This window comes from Lissotriton helveticus, chromosome 1_1 (genome assembly GCF_964261635.1).
Source record: "Lissotriton helveticus chromosome 1_1, aLisHel1.1, whole genome shotgun sequence".
Lineage (NCBI taxonomy): Eukaryota > Metazoa > Chordata > Amphibia > Caudata > Salamandridae > Lissotriton > Lissotriton helveticus.
Window position 1 is genome coordinate 1,947,057,946 of NC_136057.1, and position 14,686 is coordinate 1,947,072,631.

Below are 14,686 nucleotides of genomic sequence, written 5' to 3' on the forward strand. Positions count from 1 at the left end.
AGAACACTCCTACCCAGTCAAAAGATCAGGGCTTGATCCATCACTGTTTTTTAGCTCACTGCACCATCCCAGTTCAGAACCTGGCTATATGCAAATTAGTCTGGCCCTGGCCCAGTGCATCATGGGAACAGGGCAGACCAAACTACCAAGCCAATTCTTTACTGGAAAGGAAACAAGCTTCCGGGGACCGGTTTCTGGCATTGCAGCCGTCTTCCGCCCGGCTTGCTTGAATCCTGATGGTGCAGTGAGCAAGGGACTCACATCTGAGCATACCCTTCCACACTTGTGGTGGCTAAAACGATTCAAAAAGGGGGGTGCTGATGGACAGAGTATCTGAATTAAGCAGAACACTTCTACCCAGTCAAAAGATCAGGGCTTGATCCATCACCGTTTTTTAGCTCACTGCACCATCCCAGTTCAGAACCTGGCTATATGCAAATTAGTCTGGCCCTGGCCCAGTGCATCATGGGAACAGGGCAGACCAAACTACCAAGCCAATTCTTTACTGGAAAGGAAACAAGCTTCCGGGGACCGGTTTCTGGCATTGCAGCCATCTTCAGCCCGGCTTGCTTGAATCCTGATGGTGCAGTGAGCAAAGGACTCACATCTGAGCATGCCCTTCCACACTTGTGGTGGCTAAAACGATTCAAAAAGGGGGGTGGTGATGGACAGAGTATCTGAATTAAGCAGAACACTCCTACCCAGTCAAAAGATCAGGGCTTGACCCATCACCGTTTTTTAGCTCACTGCACCATCCCAGTTCAGAACCTGGCTATATGCAAATTAGTCTGGCCCTGGCCCAGTTCATCATGGGAACAGGGCAGACCAAACTACCAAGCCAAATCTTTACTGGAAAGGAAACAAGCTTCCGGGGACCGGTTTCTGGCATTGCAGCAGTCTTCGGCCCGGTTTGCTTGAATCCTGATGGTGCAGTGAGCAAAGGACTCACATCTGAGCATACCCTTCCACACTTGTGGTGGCTAAAACGATTCAAAAAGGGGGGTGGTGATGGACAGAGTATCTGAATTAAGCAGAACACTCCTACCCAGTCAAAAGATCAGGGCTTGATCCATCACCGTTTTTTAGCTCACTGCACCATCCCAGTTCAGAACCTGGCTATATGGAAATTAGTCTGGCACTGGCCCAGTGCATCATGGGAACAGGGCAGACCAAACTACCAAGCCAATTCTTTACTGGAAAGGAAACAAGCTTCCGGGGACCGGTTTCTGGCATTGCAGCCATCTTCGGCCCGGCTTGCTTGAATCCTGATGGTGCAGTGAGCAAGGAACTCACATCTGAGCATACCCTTCCACACTTGTGGTGGCTAAAACGATTCAAAAAGGGGGGTGGTGATGGACAGAGTATCTGAATTAAGCCGAACACTTCTACCCAGTCAAAAGATCAGGGCTTGATCCATCACCGTTTTTTAGCTCACTGCACCATCCCAGTTCAGAACCTGGCTATATGCAAATTAGTCTGGCCCTGGCCCAGTGCATCATGGGAACAGGGCAGACCAAACTACCAAGCCAATTCTTTACTGGAAAGGAAACAAGCTTCCGGGGACCGGTTTCTGGCATTGCAGCCATCTTCAGCCCGGCTTGCTTGAATCCTGATGGTGCAGTGAGCAAAGGACTCACATCTGAGCATGCCCTTCCACACTTGTGGTGGCTAAAACGATTCAAAAAGGGGGGTGGTGATGGACAGAGTATCTGAATTAAGCAGAACACTCCTACCCAGTCAAAAGATCAGGGCTTGATCCATCACCGTTTTTTAGCTCACTGCACCATCCCAGTTCAGAACCTGGCTATATGCAAATTAGTCTGGCCCTGGCCCAGTGCATCATGGGAACAGGGCAGACCAAACTACCAAGCCAATTCTTTACTGGAAAGGAAACAAGCTTCCGGGGACCGGTTTCTGGCATTGCAGCCATCTTCAGCCCGGCTTGCTTGAATCCTGATGGTGCAGTGAGCAAAGGACTCACATCTGAGCATGCCCTTCCACACTTGTGGTGGCTAAAACGATTCAAAAAGGGGGGTGGTGATGGACAGAGTATCTGAATTAAGCAGAACACTCCTACCCAGTCAAAAGATCAGGGCTTGATCCATCACCGTTTTTTAGCTCACTGCACCATCCCAGTTCAGAACCTGGCTATATGCAAATTAGTCTGGCCCTGGCCCAGTGCATCATGGGAACAGGGCAGACCAAACTACCAAGCCAATTCTTTACTGGAAAGGAAACAAGCTTCGGGGACCGGTTTCTGGCATTGCAGCCGTCTTCGGCCCGACTTGCTTGAATCCTGATGGTGCAGTGAGCAAGGGACTCACATCTGAGCATACCCTTCCACACTTGTGGTGGCTAAAACGATTCAAAAAGGGGGGTGGTGATGGACAGAGTATCTGAATTAAGCAGAACACTCCTACCCAGTCAAAAGATCAGGGCTTGATCCATCACCGTTTTTTAGCTCACTGCACCATCCCAGTTCAGAACCTGGCTATATGCAATTTAGTCTGTCCCTGGCCCAGTGCATCATGGAAACAGGGCAGACTATTCTACCAAGCCAATTCTTTACTGGAAAGGAAACAAGCTTCCGGGGACTGGTTTCTGGCACTGCAGCCGTCTCCCGCCCGGCTTGCTTGAATCCTGATGGTGCAGTGAGCAAGGGACTCACATCTGAGCATACCCTTCCACACTTGTGGTGGCTAAAACGATTCAAAAAGGGGGGTGCTGATGGACAGAGTATCTGAATTAAGCAGAACACTCATACCCAGTCAAAAGATCAGGGCTTGATCCATCACCGTTTTTTAGCTCACTGCACCATCCTAGTTCAGAACCTGGCTATATGCAAATTAGTCTGGCCCTGGCCCAGTGCATCATGGGAACAGGGCAGACCAAACTACCAAGCCAATTCTTTACTGGAAAGGAAACAAGCTTCCGGGGACCGGTTTCTGGCATTGCAGCCGTCTTCGGCCCGGCTTGCTTGAATCCTGATGGTGCAGTGAGCAAGGGACTCACATCTGAGCATACCCTTCCACACTTGTGGTGGCAAAAACGATTCAAAAAGGGGGGTGGTGATGGACAGAGTATCTGAATTAAGCAGAACACTCCTACCCAGTCAAAAGATCAGGGCTTGATCCAACACCGTTTTTTTAAGCTCATTGCACCATCCCAGTTCAGAACCTGGCTATATGCAAATTAGTCTGGCCCTGGCCCAGTGCATCATGGGAACAGGGCAGACCAAACTACCAAGCCAATTCTTTACTGGAAAGGAAACAAGCTTCCGGGGACCGGTTTCTGGCATTACAGCCGTCTTCGGCCCGGCTTGCTTGAATCCTGATGGTGCAGTGAGCAAGGTAATCACATCTGAGCATACCCTTCCACACTTGTGGTGGTTAAAATTATTCAATGAGGGGGGTGGTGATGGACAGAGTATCTGAATTAAGCAGAATACTCCTACCCAGTCAAAAGATCAGGGCTTGATCCATCACCGTTTTTTAGCTCACTGCACCATCCCAGTTCAGAACCTGGCTATATGCAAATTAGTCTGTCCCTGGCCCAGTGCATCATGGAAACAGGGCAGACCAATCTACCAAGCCAATTCTTTACTGGAAAGGAAACAAGCTTCCGGGGACTGGTTTCTGGCACTGCAGCCGTCTTCCGCCCGGCTTGCTTGAATCCTGATGGTGCAGTGAGCAAGGGACTCACATCTGAGCATACCCTTCCACACTTGTGGTAGCTAAAACGATTCAAAAAGGGGGGTGCTGATGGACAGAGTATCTGAATTAAGCAGAACACTCATACCCAGTCAAAAGATCAGGGCTTGATCCATCACCGTTTTTTAGCTCACTGCACCATCCCAGTTCAGAACCTGGTCACATGTTTTATCCAACTGGCAGGATCAGTGGAAGAGGCAAAACAAGGTATGTATATATCGCTAACCGCATTATCCACAGAACATTCCCTTGGGATTATGAGAGTGAAAACCTAGATTTGAAATTGTGGCATTTTTGCTTTGAACTGTGGCAAGCAGGTCAAGGTCTCATGTGCTACACCTATGAAGGTACAAATTGATAATTTAGTGGTTGAGTTCCCAATTATACCTGCTCTGTCCATGCCTGCTGAGGAGGTATGCTAAGCCACTATATATCCCTGGTAGATTCTCTATCCAGAGGTGAATGTGATGTTTGAGAGACCAATGACACATATTTTGTGCAATTTATTACAGATGTTGGCAGTGGATTCCTGTGTGCTTTTAGATGTAATTCACGGCTGTCATGCTGTCTATGACTGTCACAATATTGCACCCAGTAAGACTTGTACGATTAGAAACAGCACTTTTTGTTGTAACACATTGATGAGGATGAGTTTTCTGATGCATTTTCCCTGAATTGTGGAATGGGACTTTTGTGCTCCCCACTCATGAAGGGAGGTGTCTGTTGTGAGTGTGATCTAAATAAGGGAAGCTGAAAAGTGTATCACAATCGTTACACTGAGTGTGCTTCGTCAGAGCAGGGTGTGCTTGGTCGGAGGAAAAATAATCTAGATCCTCCCAATTCCCAGCTGATGTCACCCATTGGGCTACTAAATACTGGATGAAGGCATGTATTGAGCGTTAACTGTATGCACAACAGCATCATGCCCAACAATCTCATCATCACACCCACTTTCAGATTTCAGTATATCAAACCTGACAATATCTCTGTCTCTTAAATATCTCTGAAATATCACTCCCTTTACTGTTGGGAAGATCGAACCTTGGTAAGATAATTTGGGAGAAGCGTGGGTTGCAGATGGGATATTGTTTTTTGTGTGTGAGAGACATGTATTACTCAGCACATTTTTTTTACCAGTCATTCATTTAGATAAGAGTAAAAACTCATTTGCAGCCAAGATGAGCCACCACCCTAATAATGCTTCTGGTAAAGACAGTTGTTGGCAATTTTATGGTGAAAATAAAACTTGACCTGACAATGCTTAGCAGCTACTGTGAATTAAAGTTACTGGTGGTGACTTGAAAACTTTGGTATATGAAAGTATGATTCCTTGAAGTTGCAAGTCTCTTCGAAGGCACCATCTTGCTGTCGGCGGTCCACATCCTTTAATGTCATTTTGAAATGGATTGCTTAGAATGGATTAGGCTCCTGACCAAACCTGGAGGCAGGGTGCTGTCCTTCTTTAATATCATAAAGTATATTGAGGACACATCCTTGCCTCACTGTTGTAAATGCAATTCCTTCATGCAACTGTGCTCAGATGGGCGAAAATCTCTTCTAGGAATAATAGAAAATGTACTTTGTTGATTTTGTACTTTCTCTGAAGGATATTTGAGGGCTTGTTCATTAACTTAGGGGCTGTGTTGTATGGACAATATCCATGTGTCTGTTTTCATCCTTATCCTTCCTTAAGGAAAATCCAACAGCTTCCCCAACAAGTGTTGGGTGACCTGGGGCAATGCTCAAGGAGTCACTCCTTTGATGCAGTGTAGGACCTGTGGGAATGAGAGCCTATACTGGGGTTTTGTGATTACCTCAAAAACATCCTCTTTGTTGAATCTGGTTGGGTGACGTTTGTTGTTGCAATGCTTGCTGCTGAAAGGTCTGTGGATTTTGGACAGCTTGGTGGTTAGAAGGAGTGATGCAAAACGTTTGTTGTTGTCAGTAAAATGTTCTCAGATGATGCAGGATGCACATGGACTTTCCTGTATCTATATCATTCTTAATTTTCCTTGGGTTTAATTTGTATGTAAGCTGAACAAATGCTCACCTTTGTAAGGTATATCTAGGAGGTAATGTGGCATCTACCAACCAACGTAAAACTATTTTCTGTTCAGCCACAACTTTGGCACACCAAATTTGATATTGTTCAAGATAATGCTGTAAGAGCTCTTCCATTTCAAATCATTGGATTTGCTCATAATGGCTGATGAGTGCCGAGGAATATTCAATGGCCATTAAGTTTTGGGGGCACATTATAAATCTTTTTTTTGAGCTGCATCCATGTACCAGCTTTCTTCATCTAGAGGTAGGCCTTTAGTAGCACTTTCATTAACTGCTCTTTAATGGGCTATGTTTCTCGCCAATGAATGTGAAGGTTTATGACATCTGATGCAAATGAGATCTGGGGGAACAGCTTTATATTTACATTTAACCTTGAGTGTTATGCAGTGTGTGAAATGTTCACCAATTATTTTTAAACTGTTTTAACATGGACTGATATTATACTCTACCTACAATTCTTTATTTATTTATAGAAGGGAATCATGTTTCTCTTGCTATAATCTGAATGAGCCCATCTTGGGAGGGGGCTTGATTGATTGCAGCATAGAAGGCTGATGTTTCACCTAGAGGATATAGTCTAATAGGGCACTGCTCTAGCGGTTCTTGATTGTCAAACTCTATTATTTATTCCATGCATCTTCGGAACTTGTGCTCCTTATATGGTTGCCCAGCATCCTTACCTGAAGGTGTATTTTGGTGTGCTGTATGTGCTGTGGCTTATTTTGCAGGTACTTGTGGTTGTGAGTGCTGCCTGTCTGGTTCAGGGGCCACTGATTTCTCAAATAAATGGTAGGGAAATAGCTAGCATGAAACAGCCTCCATAACAGAGATTTCGCGCTCATCATCGGCCTTGCCTGTAGATGGTAGGCTCTGTGTTGAAGGACTTGTTTATTTGGGAATGCTTGTTGGGTTACATACACTTTTCTGAGGTTCTGTTCACAGTATGGCCTGTTTTGAGGGGGTTGTTAATGCCTTTTCTTGCCTTGCCATCACTTGATAATGTTGACAAATCTCTTCTTTTGTCCTCTATTTCTTTCCAGTGCCTAAGCTCTGCCCAGGGCTGAAACTCACTTGGTACCAGTGAGAAATCTGGGTGAGAAGGTACCATGTCAGCCAGAAGGTACTGGACCCCAGTTGTAACAACTGGAGTGTTTCACCAGTAGTGTCTCAGCATCCCATCCTGCAGATCCCCAGGCTGTGAACCAATAATCCTTTATAGCACAGGACTCTCAGGGTTAGAGAGGTCGGCCAGTCCAAGTCGTACTCAGAGGAGGTACTATGGACTAGAAACTCAGAACTCAGCAAGGCAACAAAAAACACATATTAAATCACTCTTTAATCAGTGCTTTGCCTTTTGTCCGATGGCAACGTATTTAAAGTCAGACTCCACAGAGCCTCACAAACTCTCCTTCCAGCTGGTGTCGAAGGAACTGGCCCTCCCCAGGAGTTTAATTAGTAAACTACTGAATGTAGTAAGAATTTTGCTTGGCTTAGCAGCTGTGGTTCCTTCTGGACAGGCTGCATCTAGTGGCAAAGTCAGAGAGGACTTGCTCCTGCCCGGTTGAGCACTGTAAAATGAGTTTTTCTTTGTGAAGCTCCTGCTGTCGGGTACATGCCACCAAGTGTGCCAGTTCGGGGCTCTTTGACTCTACATTGATGGAGCTCATTTTAAACTAGTCTCCTCCATTGATCAATTGGTTCAAGAAACTGCTACCAAACCCTAGTGTTCTGCTGGCCCAGGGTTTCTCAACAACAGCACCCCAAGCAGCCCCCAAACAAACAAACTCAGCAACAGCACCCCATGGCCCTCAAGGCACAAATGCACACACCAAGCAACACCGCATCCTTGCCTTGTACAAGGTACCTGGTGTCCATTATGCATCACGGAAAATATCCATAGAATGACCCACAGGGAGTTGGAAGGCCCGTGCCACTAACCCTTGAGACAGAGGGGCATACTTAGTAGAAAATGATGCAGCGCAGCGCTGCAAGGAATCTTGCTGCACCGCGCAACGCCATTAGGAAAGTGCAGGGATGCATCGTATTTACAGCAATACGATGCATCCCTGTGCTTTCCTCTGCACTGAAACACAACTGGCTGCGTAGTGCCAACTCAGGCACCCTTGCGCCATGGTACAAGGGTGTCTTAGGTGCAGGGATGAATTTTTTTGTGTAGGAAGAGACACCTTGCTGCACAAAAGCAATAATCGGTCACATTTTCCTCCTTCTATGTGTGTTGCAGAATGCAGCACTCATAAAAAGAGCAAAAAACGAGGAGGAATAAAGGTTTTTCTCCTCGCTGCACCACTTTAATGCCTCCCCTGGGGAGTCATACAATCTAAGGCATTCCCAGGTTTATAAAACCTTGTAAATCTTGGAATGCGTCAGAACCAATGGGTCTTGCATGGAAACATCTGCAGCAACACCCATGAAACTCCTTTTTCACGCAGAGTAATGTGTGAAAGGGGGCTTTATTTACAAGGCTACAATAAATATGCCTGAGTCAATTAGAGTCCAAGGATCCAAGTACAGAGTATCCCTCCACTCCAGACTGTGGTTCATCCAGGCACTGGGTCAGTTACTTTTACTTTTCTATGGTTTGGCCCTCTCCCTCTTAACCTTTCCCTTATACAGAGGTTTAAAAGAGGTTGTGAAGGGTTCTAAAAGGCTGGTGTCTCTGGTCAATTCTAAAGATGCAACATCACCTCTCCACCAGTAGCTGGAACATCCTGTGAACAGCTTACAGACTGGTCCACACCATTGAACCGCACTCTGGGTAATTTCAAGATGACAGAATCAAGCTTCGGTCTGAAAGATCTCTCTCTGCTACTTAGCTCCACTTCAAACTAACACTGCAAAACTAGTCTCTTCCCTACAAGCCGTCAAAGGGAACTCCCGGTGTCACTGGTACCAGAGTTATGCCTATTTTACCTTTTGTACCTCTAAGAAGGGCATGCTGAGGTTTGCCAATGAGTGTTAGCTGACCTATCTACCCAACCCTTTTCCTCGACCAGGCTACACCCACTCAAAAGGGCCTATTGTCCAGGGGAGGTGTATGAACTGTCAGTTAGCTCTAAGAGTAATTAACATGGCCCAGTAGGGTAGTGCAAAACCCTGAATCTCGTTAGGGCTGGATCAGTGAAATGTTGCAAAAAACAAAATACACACATTTGGACAAAATAATATTTTATTTGCACATGGGACCCTTTTAAACATAATAAAAGTCATTTTCTATGTTGAGCCAATACAAGATTATATTTTGTGCAGTTTTCTACTGAAGTGTAAACACAGTGAATAACTTACACTTTAGTCTACAAAATGTAACATTTCTTTTTGGATGCCTATCTAAATTATAAAACCTGTAGACGCTCACTTCCCATCAATGACATTTGTAAGTCTATCTAAAATCCACATGCAGATTGTATGTGGAAAAAATCGTAAGAATCTACTTAATCTACTCTGATAAAGTCTTACTGACTTCGACGACTGAGGGCAATTTTCATTACATGGCAGTGATACCAGTAATCTCTGAATTGCGTGTTACCTATGAGTTTACATCTGCATGATTTTTTGCACTCGGGAGTCTGATTTGAACAGAACACCTCGTGTAGAAATACATTTTCTGCTTGAAATAGTCTCCTATTGAGTTACGTTTTTGTGTGAGTTATGCTTTTACCTATAAAAGATATGAGAGATACCAGATCAAAACATTTCACACCTGTCATTTGATTTAACCTAATCTTCCCAAAGGCTTGTGGGGCTCAGATCACATACTTTACACACTAGCCTACTGAGTACCTTTGGCCACTACTGACACATTTAAACTGTTCTGCTTTCTCCAAGAATACATTCTCATTTCATCTGCAAAGCACAGTTCCATGTGTCGGCTAAAACTGATAAAAATACACTTTATAATTCCAGAGCATTTTCACAGTATGCTGTTGCATTTCAGTTGCAGCTGCAATCAAATCATTTTACAGTAATAATAAAACCTAAAGGCCTACATGTTTCCCAATCAATGAAACTGAATGGTTCAAAATGTTTGGTACAGTTCAGAAAGATTTTGCTATGTGTAGGTGAGACTACATTTTGTAGTGCTGATTCTAACAGTTAGCGAGGAATCACCCTCGTTTAAACCTGACTCACTTCGTGAATTCAGGAGTAAGACTGAAGTACTACAAGAGTATTCCCTGCGAAATATTTGTGCATCCTGTCCAATATGTTTAGTATCCTGAGGTATTTCTGTACTTACGTATGCATTGTGGCACGTCTCCTGACCATGTTCCACCAGTACAAGTAAGCAATCTTGTTCCTTCCAGAGCATAATCCTCATCGCATATATATTCAATAGGTGAATCCGGATCATATTCATTTTTCACATCACCAACAATTTTTCCATGGGGAACCAATGGTGGTCTAGAGCAGACAGGAGGAGCTGAATGAAAATAAAGAAAAGTGTAATGTACTAGCATGCATCAAGATTTACAAAGGCATATTTGAGGCAAAAACTATACCTGCATTATATAACCGGTACCAAATCCATCTCTTTGAAAGTTATACAAATCTGAATCCTAGCAAACAAACTGAACTGATATACAATGTATTGAAATTCACATATCCCCGGAATCTCCTGAAATAATACAACATCTTATCATAGTATGTGAATGGGTCTGTCTGGTTCTATGCAGTAGCCCTGACAAAGAGCAACCCTGGAAATTATCATAGCATCCTTAATAATAGATGATCACATGAAAGGTGTGTATGAATGGAGTAGGGTTTCTTCAAAGCAGGAGATTCCTAGGGAAGCTACATTAATGTGATTCGACTGAAAATATTTAGTAGAGTGAGGGAGATTTTGCGCTCCTACTTCTCAAAAAAGTTTTTAGATTTGTTTTAATTTAGTGAATCAGAGTAAACCCTATTTGCATGCTATGCTTGCCATATGCCTGCCTAGCATGTACTAATACATATTATTGTGGCCAGGTTTGTATCACCTGGATTCAAGCATGCACTGCTGTTTTGATATACTTCATTGAACTACCAGTATAATATGTTTGTGGATTTCATTAACACTATTTTCATTGTATATTTCATTTATATACAAAAACAGTTACAAAACAATTACTGTTTTTAACAGACAGTAAATCAAATATTTATAAATCTTCTCCCTTTTCCAATGCATTTCGGGACAGGCAGTCTCTTCGGAAGGGGCAAAAACCTGTTGATGAAACACAATGTAAGCTTTCCATGCTCAACTGAGGCATTATGTACAGCAACATAAAAATCCATTATATCCTACCACCAAAAATATTAGTTACTTTAACCCGTTAACTGCGGCGTAAAATCCGCCGCGGTGAGGGTGTGTCCTTGCACAGGGGGGGCCGGGTCGGCCAACCGACGTGCGCAGCACTATGGAGGTAGTTGGCCGACGCATGCAAGGAACGAGTTAATGTTAATCCTTAGTGGACACCATAATTCAGTTTGCGTGTCCATATTATATGCTTCCCCACCTTCCAGCAGGTGTGATGACCACCAAAAGCATAGTCAAAATGTGTTGTCCAAGTCAAGTCAGTCATGTAGTGTGAATTCCAAAACCTTTACTCTAACAGAATCTCCACCACATCCATTGTGTAGCGTGTACTAAACAAGTTCTCACTCACAGTCTGCCTTTGCTATGTTGCCATCATGGCGATGCCACTGAAAGCATCATTGCCTATGTGAGTTATTAAGAATATAGGAGTTTTAAACCTTGAGAACAGTAAAAACCTTTTAACCAACCAATGCGACCGAATCAAGAACATACCTGCTTCTCGGTTATGCCAGACTTAAATGACCTCAATCGTATGGCCTCACAAGACGGAATCTGTAACAATGTATAAATCACCGTTGCTCGCATCGCCCTTGGTTTTGCTTCACAAAATTAATACAAAGCTGTGGCGTGTGAATGCTCTTCTTACCGTAACACGGTGCAATAGACTCTGCGTATTTATTCAAAGTGGCTACAGTTTCAGTTTCAGTTACTCGCTTCCCGGTGTTGCGATAAGTAACTATTTTATTTATTTATTTATTTAAAATATTTATAAAGCGCGACTGTCACCTAGCAGGTATCCTGGCGCTGTTGGCTACTCCTAAAGGTTCTTAGACGGGAGTTGAACAATGGTTAGGAATTTAAAGGGACGGGGGAAAGAGCCAGGTTTTAATTCGTTTTCTGAAGGGAAGGAGGTGAGGGATTTGGCGAATATCGACAGGCAGACTGTTCCACAACTTGGCAGCAGCTACTCTGAACGATCTTCCCCCAGTCCTGGCCTTCTTACATCTGGGCACTTTCACGAGGCAGGCAGTTGTCGACCTAAGTGTTCTGGTGGGAGTATACCATGAGAACAGACGTTGGAGAGGCCTGGGTCCGGCACCGTGTAGTGCCTTAAAGACCAGGCAGAGGGCTTTAAAGGCAATGCGTTGCTTCACCGGCAGCCAGTGCAGCTCGGCCAGTGCTGCAGTGGCCGAGGATCTCCTGGTCCAGCCAAGGGCCAGTTTGGCTGCTGCCGACTGAACTCGTTGGAGTCTGTCCAATAGTGTCGCAGGAGATTCAAACAGCAGCGCATTACAATAGTCTAGGCGACTAAGAATAGTACACCTGACTATCAGTGCTCGGGCAGAAGATGGTAATAGAGGCAGGACTTTGCGCAGTGAGCGTATGAGGCCTGAGCAGGTAGCGACTGTTCTTGAAACCTGCGTTTCCATGCTTAGTTGGTGGTTAAGCATGACGCCCAGATTGCGGACACTGGTGACCGGTGGCGGGTTATTAGAGTTTTCCGGGGGCCAAAACTCAGCAGGCAGAGGGCGCGATATACGGCTCGCAGGGCAAAACAGAACCTCGGTTTTCCAGGAGTTAAACTGGAGGGAGTTTCTGTGCAGCCAGCTCGCGGTGTCTCTTAGACAGTTGTGAAAAGCTTCTAAGGGGGTGGAATCTTCGCCCTCCCAAGAGAGAAGAAGCTGCGTGTCGTCCGCGTAGTTTACTGTGGTCATGTTGTATGATTTAATTAGGGTGACCAAAGGTTTCAAGTAAACATTAAATAGAATCGGGCTGATGGAGGAGCCCTGGGGAACACCGTGAGGGACAGGGGAAAAGGCCGATTGGAAAGGGGGAAGGGATACCGCCTGTTTTCTGTCACTGAGGTAAGAGTGGAGCCAGATCAGGGCCGTGCCGTCGATCCCTGCCTCTCTCAGCCGCTCGAGCAGAATCCCATGGTTGACAGTATCGAATGCGGCAGACAGGTCTAATAGAATCAAGGCCACAGCTTGGCCCCTGTCTGCACGCATTCGAAGCTCCTCCATGGTGGTAAGCACAGCAGTTTCGGTGCCATGGGCTGGGCGAAAACCAAATTGGAATTCGTCCAGAATGTGATGCTGCTCGAGGTGGGTTGAGAGGCAGTTACTAACCCAACGTTCCAGCACCTTCACCGGGAATGGCAGAAGTGATATGGGGCGGAAGTTGGACAAGCATTCTGGATTGAGCGTTGGTTTCTTCTGAAGCGGGGTGATGAGCGCTTGCTTCCAAGAGGTGGGGACAAAGCCACAGCTGAGGGATTGATTACAAATCATCCGGAGAGTATGGAATAATTCGTGTCCACATGCTTTCCACATTTTCGGAGGCAAAGGGTCTAGGGGAGATCCAGAAGTGATGCCTTGTGCCACTTTGTCGAATTCAGTTTGAGAGAGAAGGGGGAAAACTCGGAGCCTGTTCGTGGAAGGGCAGGCTAACTTCAAGGAGTCAGAATTGATGAGGCTGACTTCGGGAGAGGTGGGATGGATATGTGGCGGAGGCGAGACTAAGTTATTTATGATAGTCTCAATTTTGTCAGTAAAAAACTGAGCGAGGCTATCACAAAGAGTCTGAGAAGGAGATATAGGATTTTTGGCACAGTCAGGATGTAAAATATTGTCCAGAATCTGAAATATGCTTTTAGGACTGTTAGCCGCATTGGCTATGGTGGAGCAGTAGTAATTCGCTTTGCTCTCTATGATGACGGCTTTGTATTCACGAAGTGCCTTTTTCCAGAGGGCTTTCTTGTTATTACATTATCCTTGTCTCCACTGTCTCTCAGCCTGTTTACAGGTTGATTTGAGGATTTTCAGGGAGTCGTTGTACCAGGGAGCAGGTGCTCTACCTTTAGGTTTGCAGAGTTTTAGAGGGGCGACCGCGTCCGCCCCTCTAAAACGGAGTTCATAATCCAGCGAGATTATCTCACGTCTCAACTACGGGCGCCATCTTAATGTGTGGTTTTCGCCGAATTGCTTAAAGAATTACAATCCATCTCAACCAACAAAACCAGTCCAGGAAACTAAATCCCTAGTTGCCACAAGTTTCATTATGTTAGTAAGCAATGCGCCCTCGTTATCGTCGATACTTATGTTTATCAAGTGTCCCCACCTTATTAGTGACCAGTCCACGTCAGTCAGTTAAACATTTATCTCTGTAGTATACCATATCTATACATCAAGTCAATGACATTTCAAAATACAAATCATGTATCTAATTTACAATTAGCAATGATTACAGCCACGCTTACCGTTGTTGGGTATTGCATCAGAGATGCCATATATATGTTCACATGACTTATGTTTCGAATTGCCTTTCTTCTGCCTATTGATGTCATGTATCTTAACTGGAGAGAGGCTATGTGCTTGTAACACATTGATCTTCTAGATTTATAAAAAGCAGACCATCTCAAATTTATCATTCAGACCTGTCGGCAAAAGTGAATTTAATTTTTTTATCCAAAACGCTTCTCTCTGCAGAAGTCTTTTTGAGTTGTCTATGCCCTCCTGTTTAGGTATCTGTTCTATGATTTGGAATTTAAGTTGAGCAATAGTATGACGTTGTTGTTCCCAATGTGTTGCCACGCTGGAAT

General features: G+C 44.8%; 1 protein-coding gene across 3 annotated transcripts in view; it reads right to left on the reverse strand.

Moving 5' to 3' along the window:
- The window catches only part of LOC144755181 (coagulation factor XIII B chain-like), a 1,011,791-nt gene that overhangs the window by 351,779 nt on the left and 645,326 nt on the right, over positions 1-14,686 (reverse strand). For all 3 annotated transcript variants that reach the window (XM_078643848.1, XM_078643839.1, XM_078643857.1), the window contains exon 14: positions 10,027-10,209. In XM_078643848.1, the coding sequence (XP_078499974.1) occupies positions 10,027-10,209 (183 nt within the window). The remainder of the gene's footprint in view (positions 1-10,026; positions 10,210-14,686) is intronic.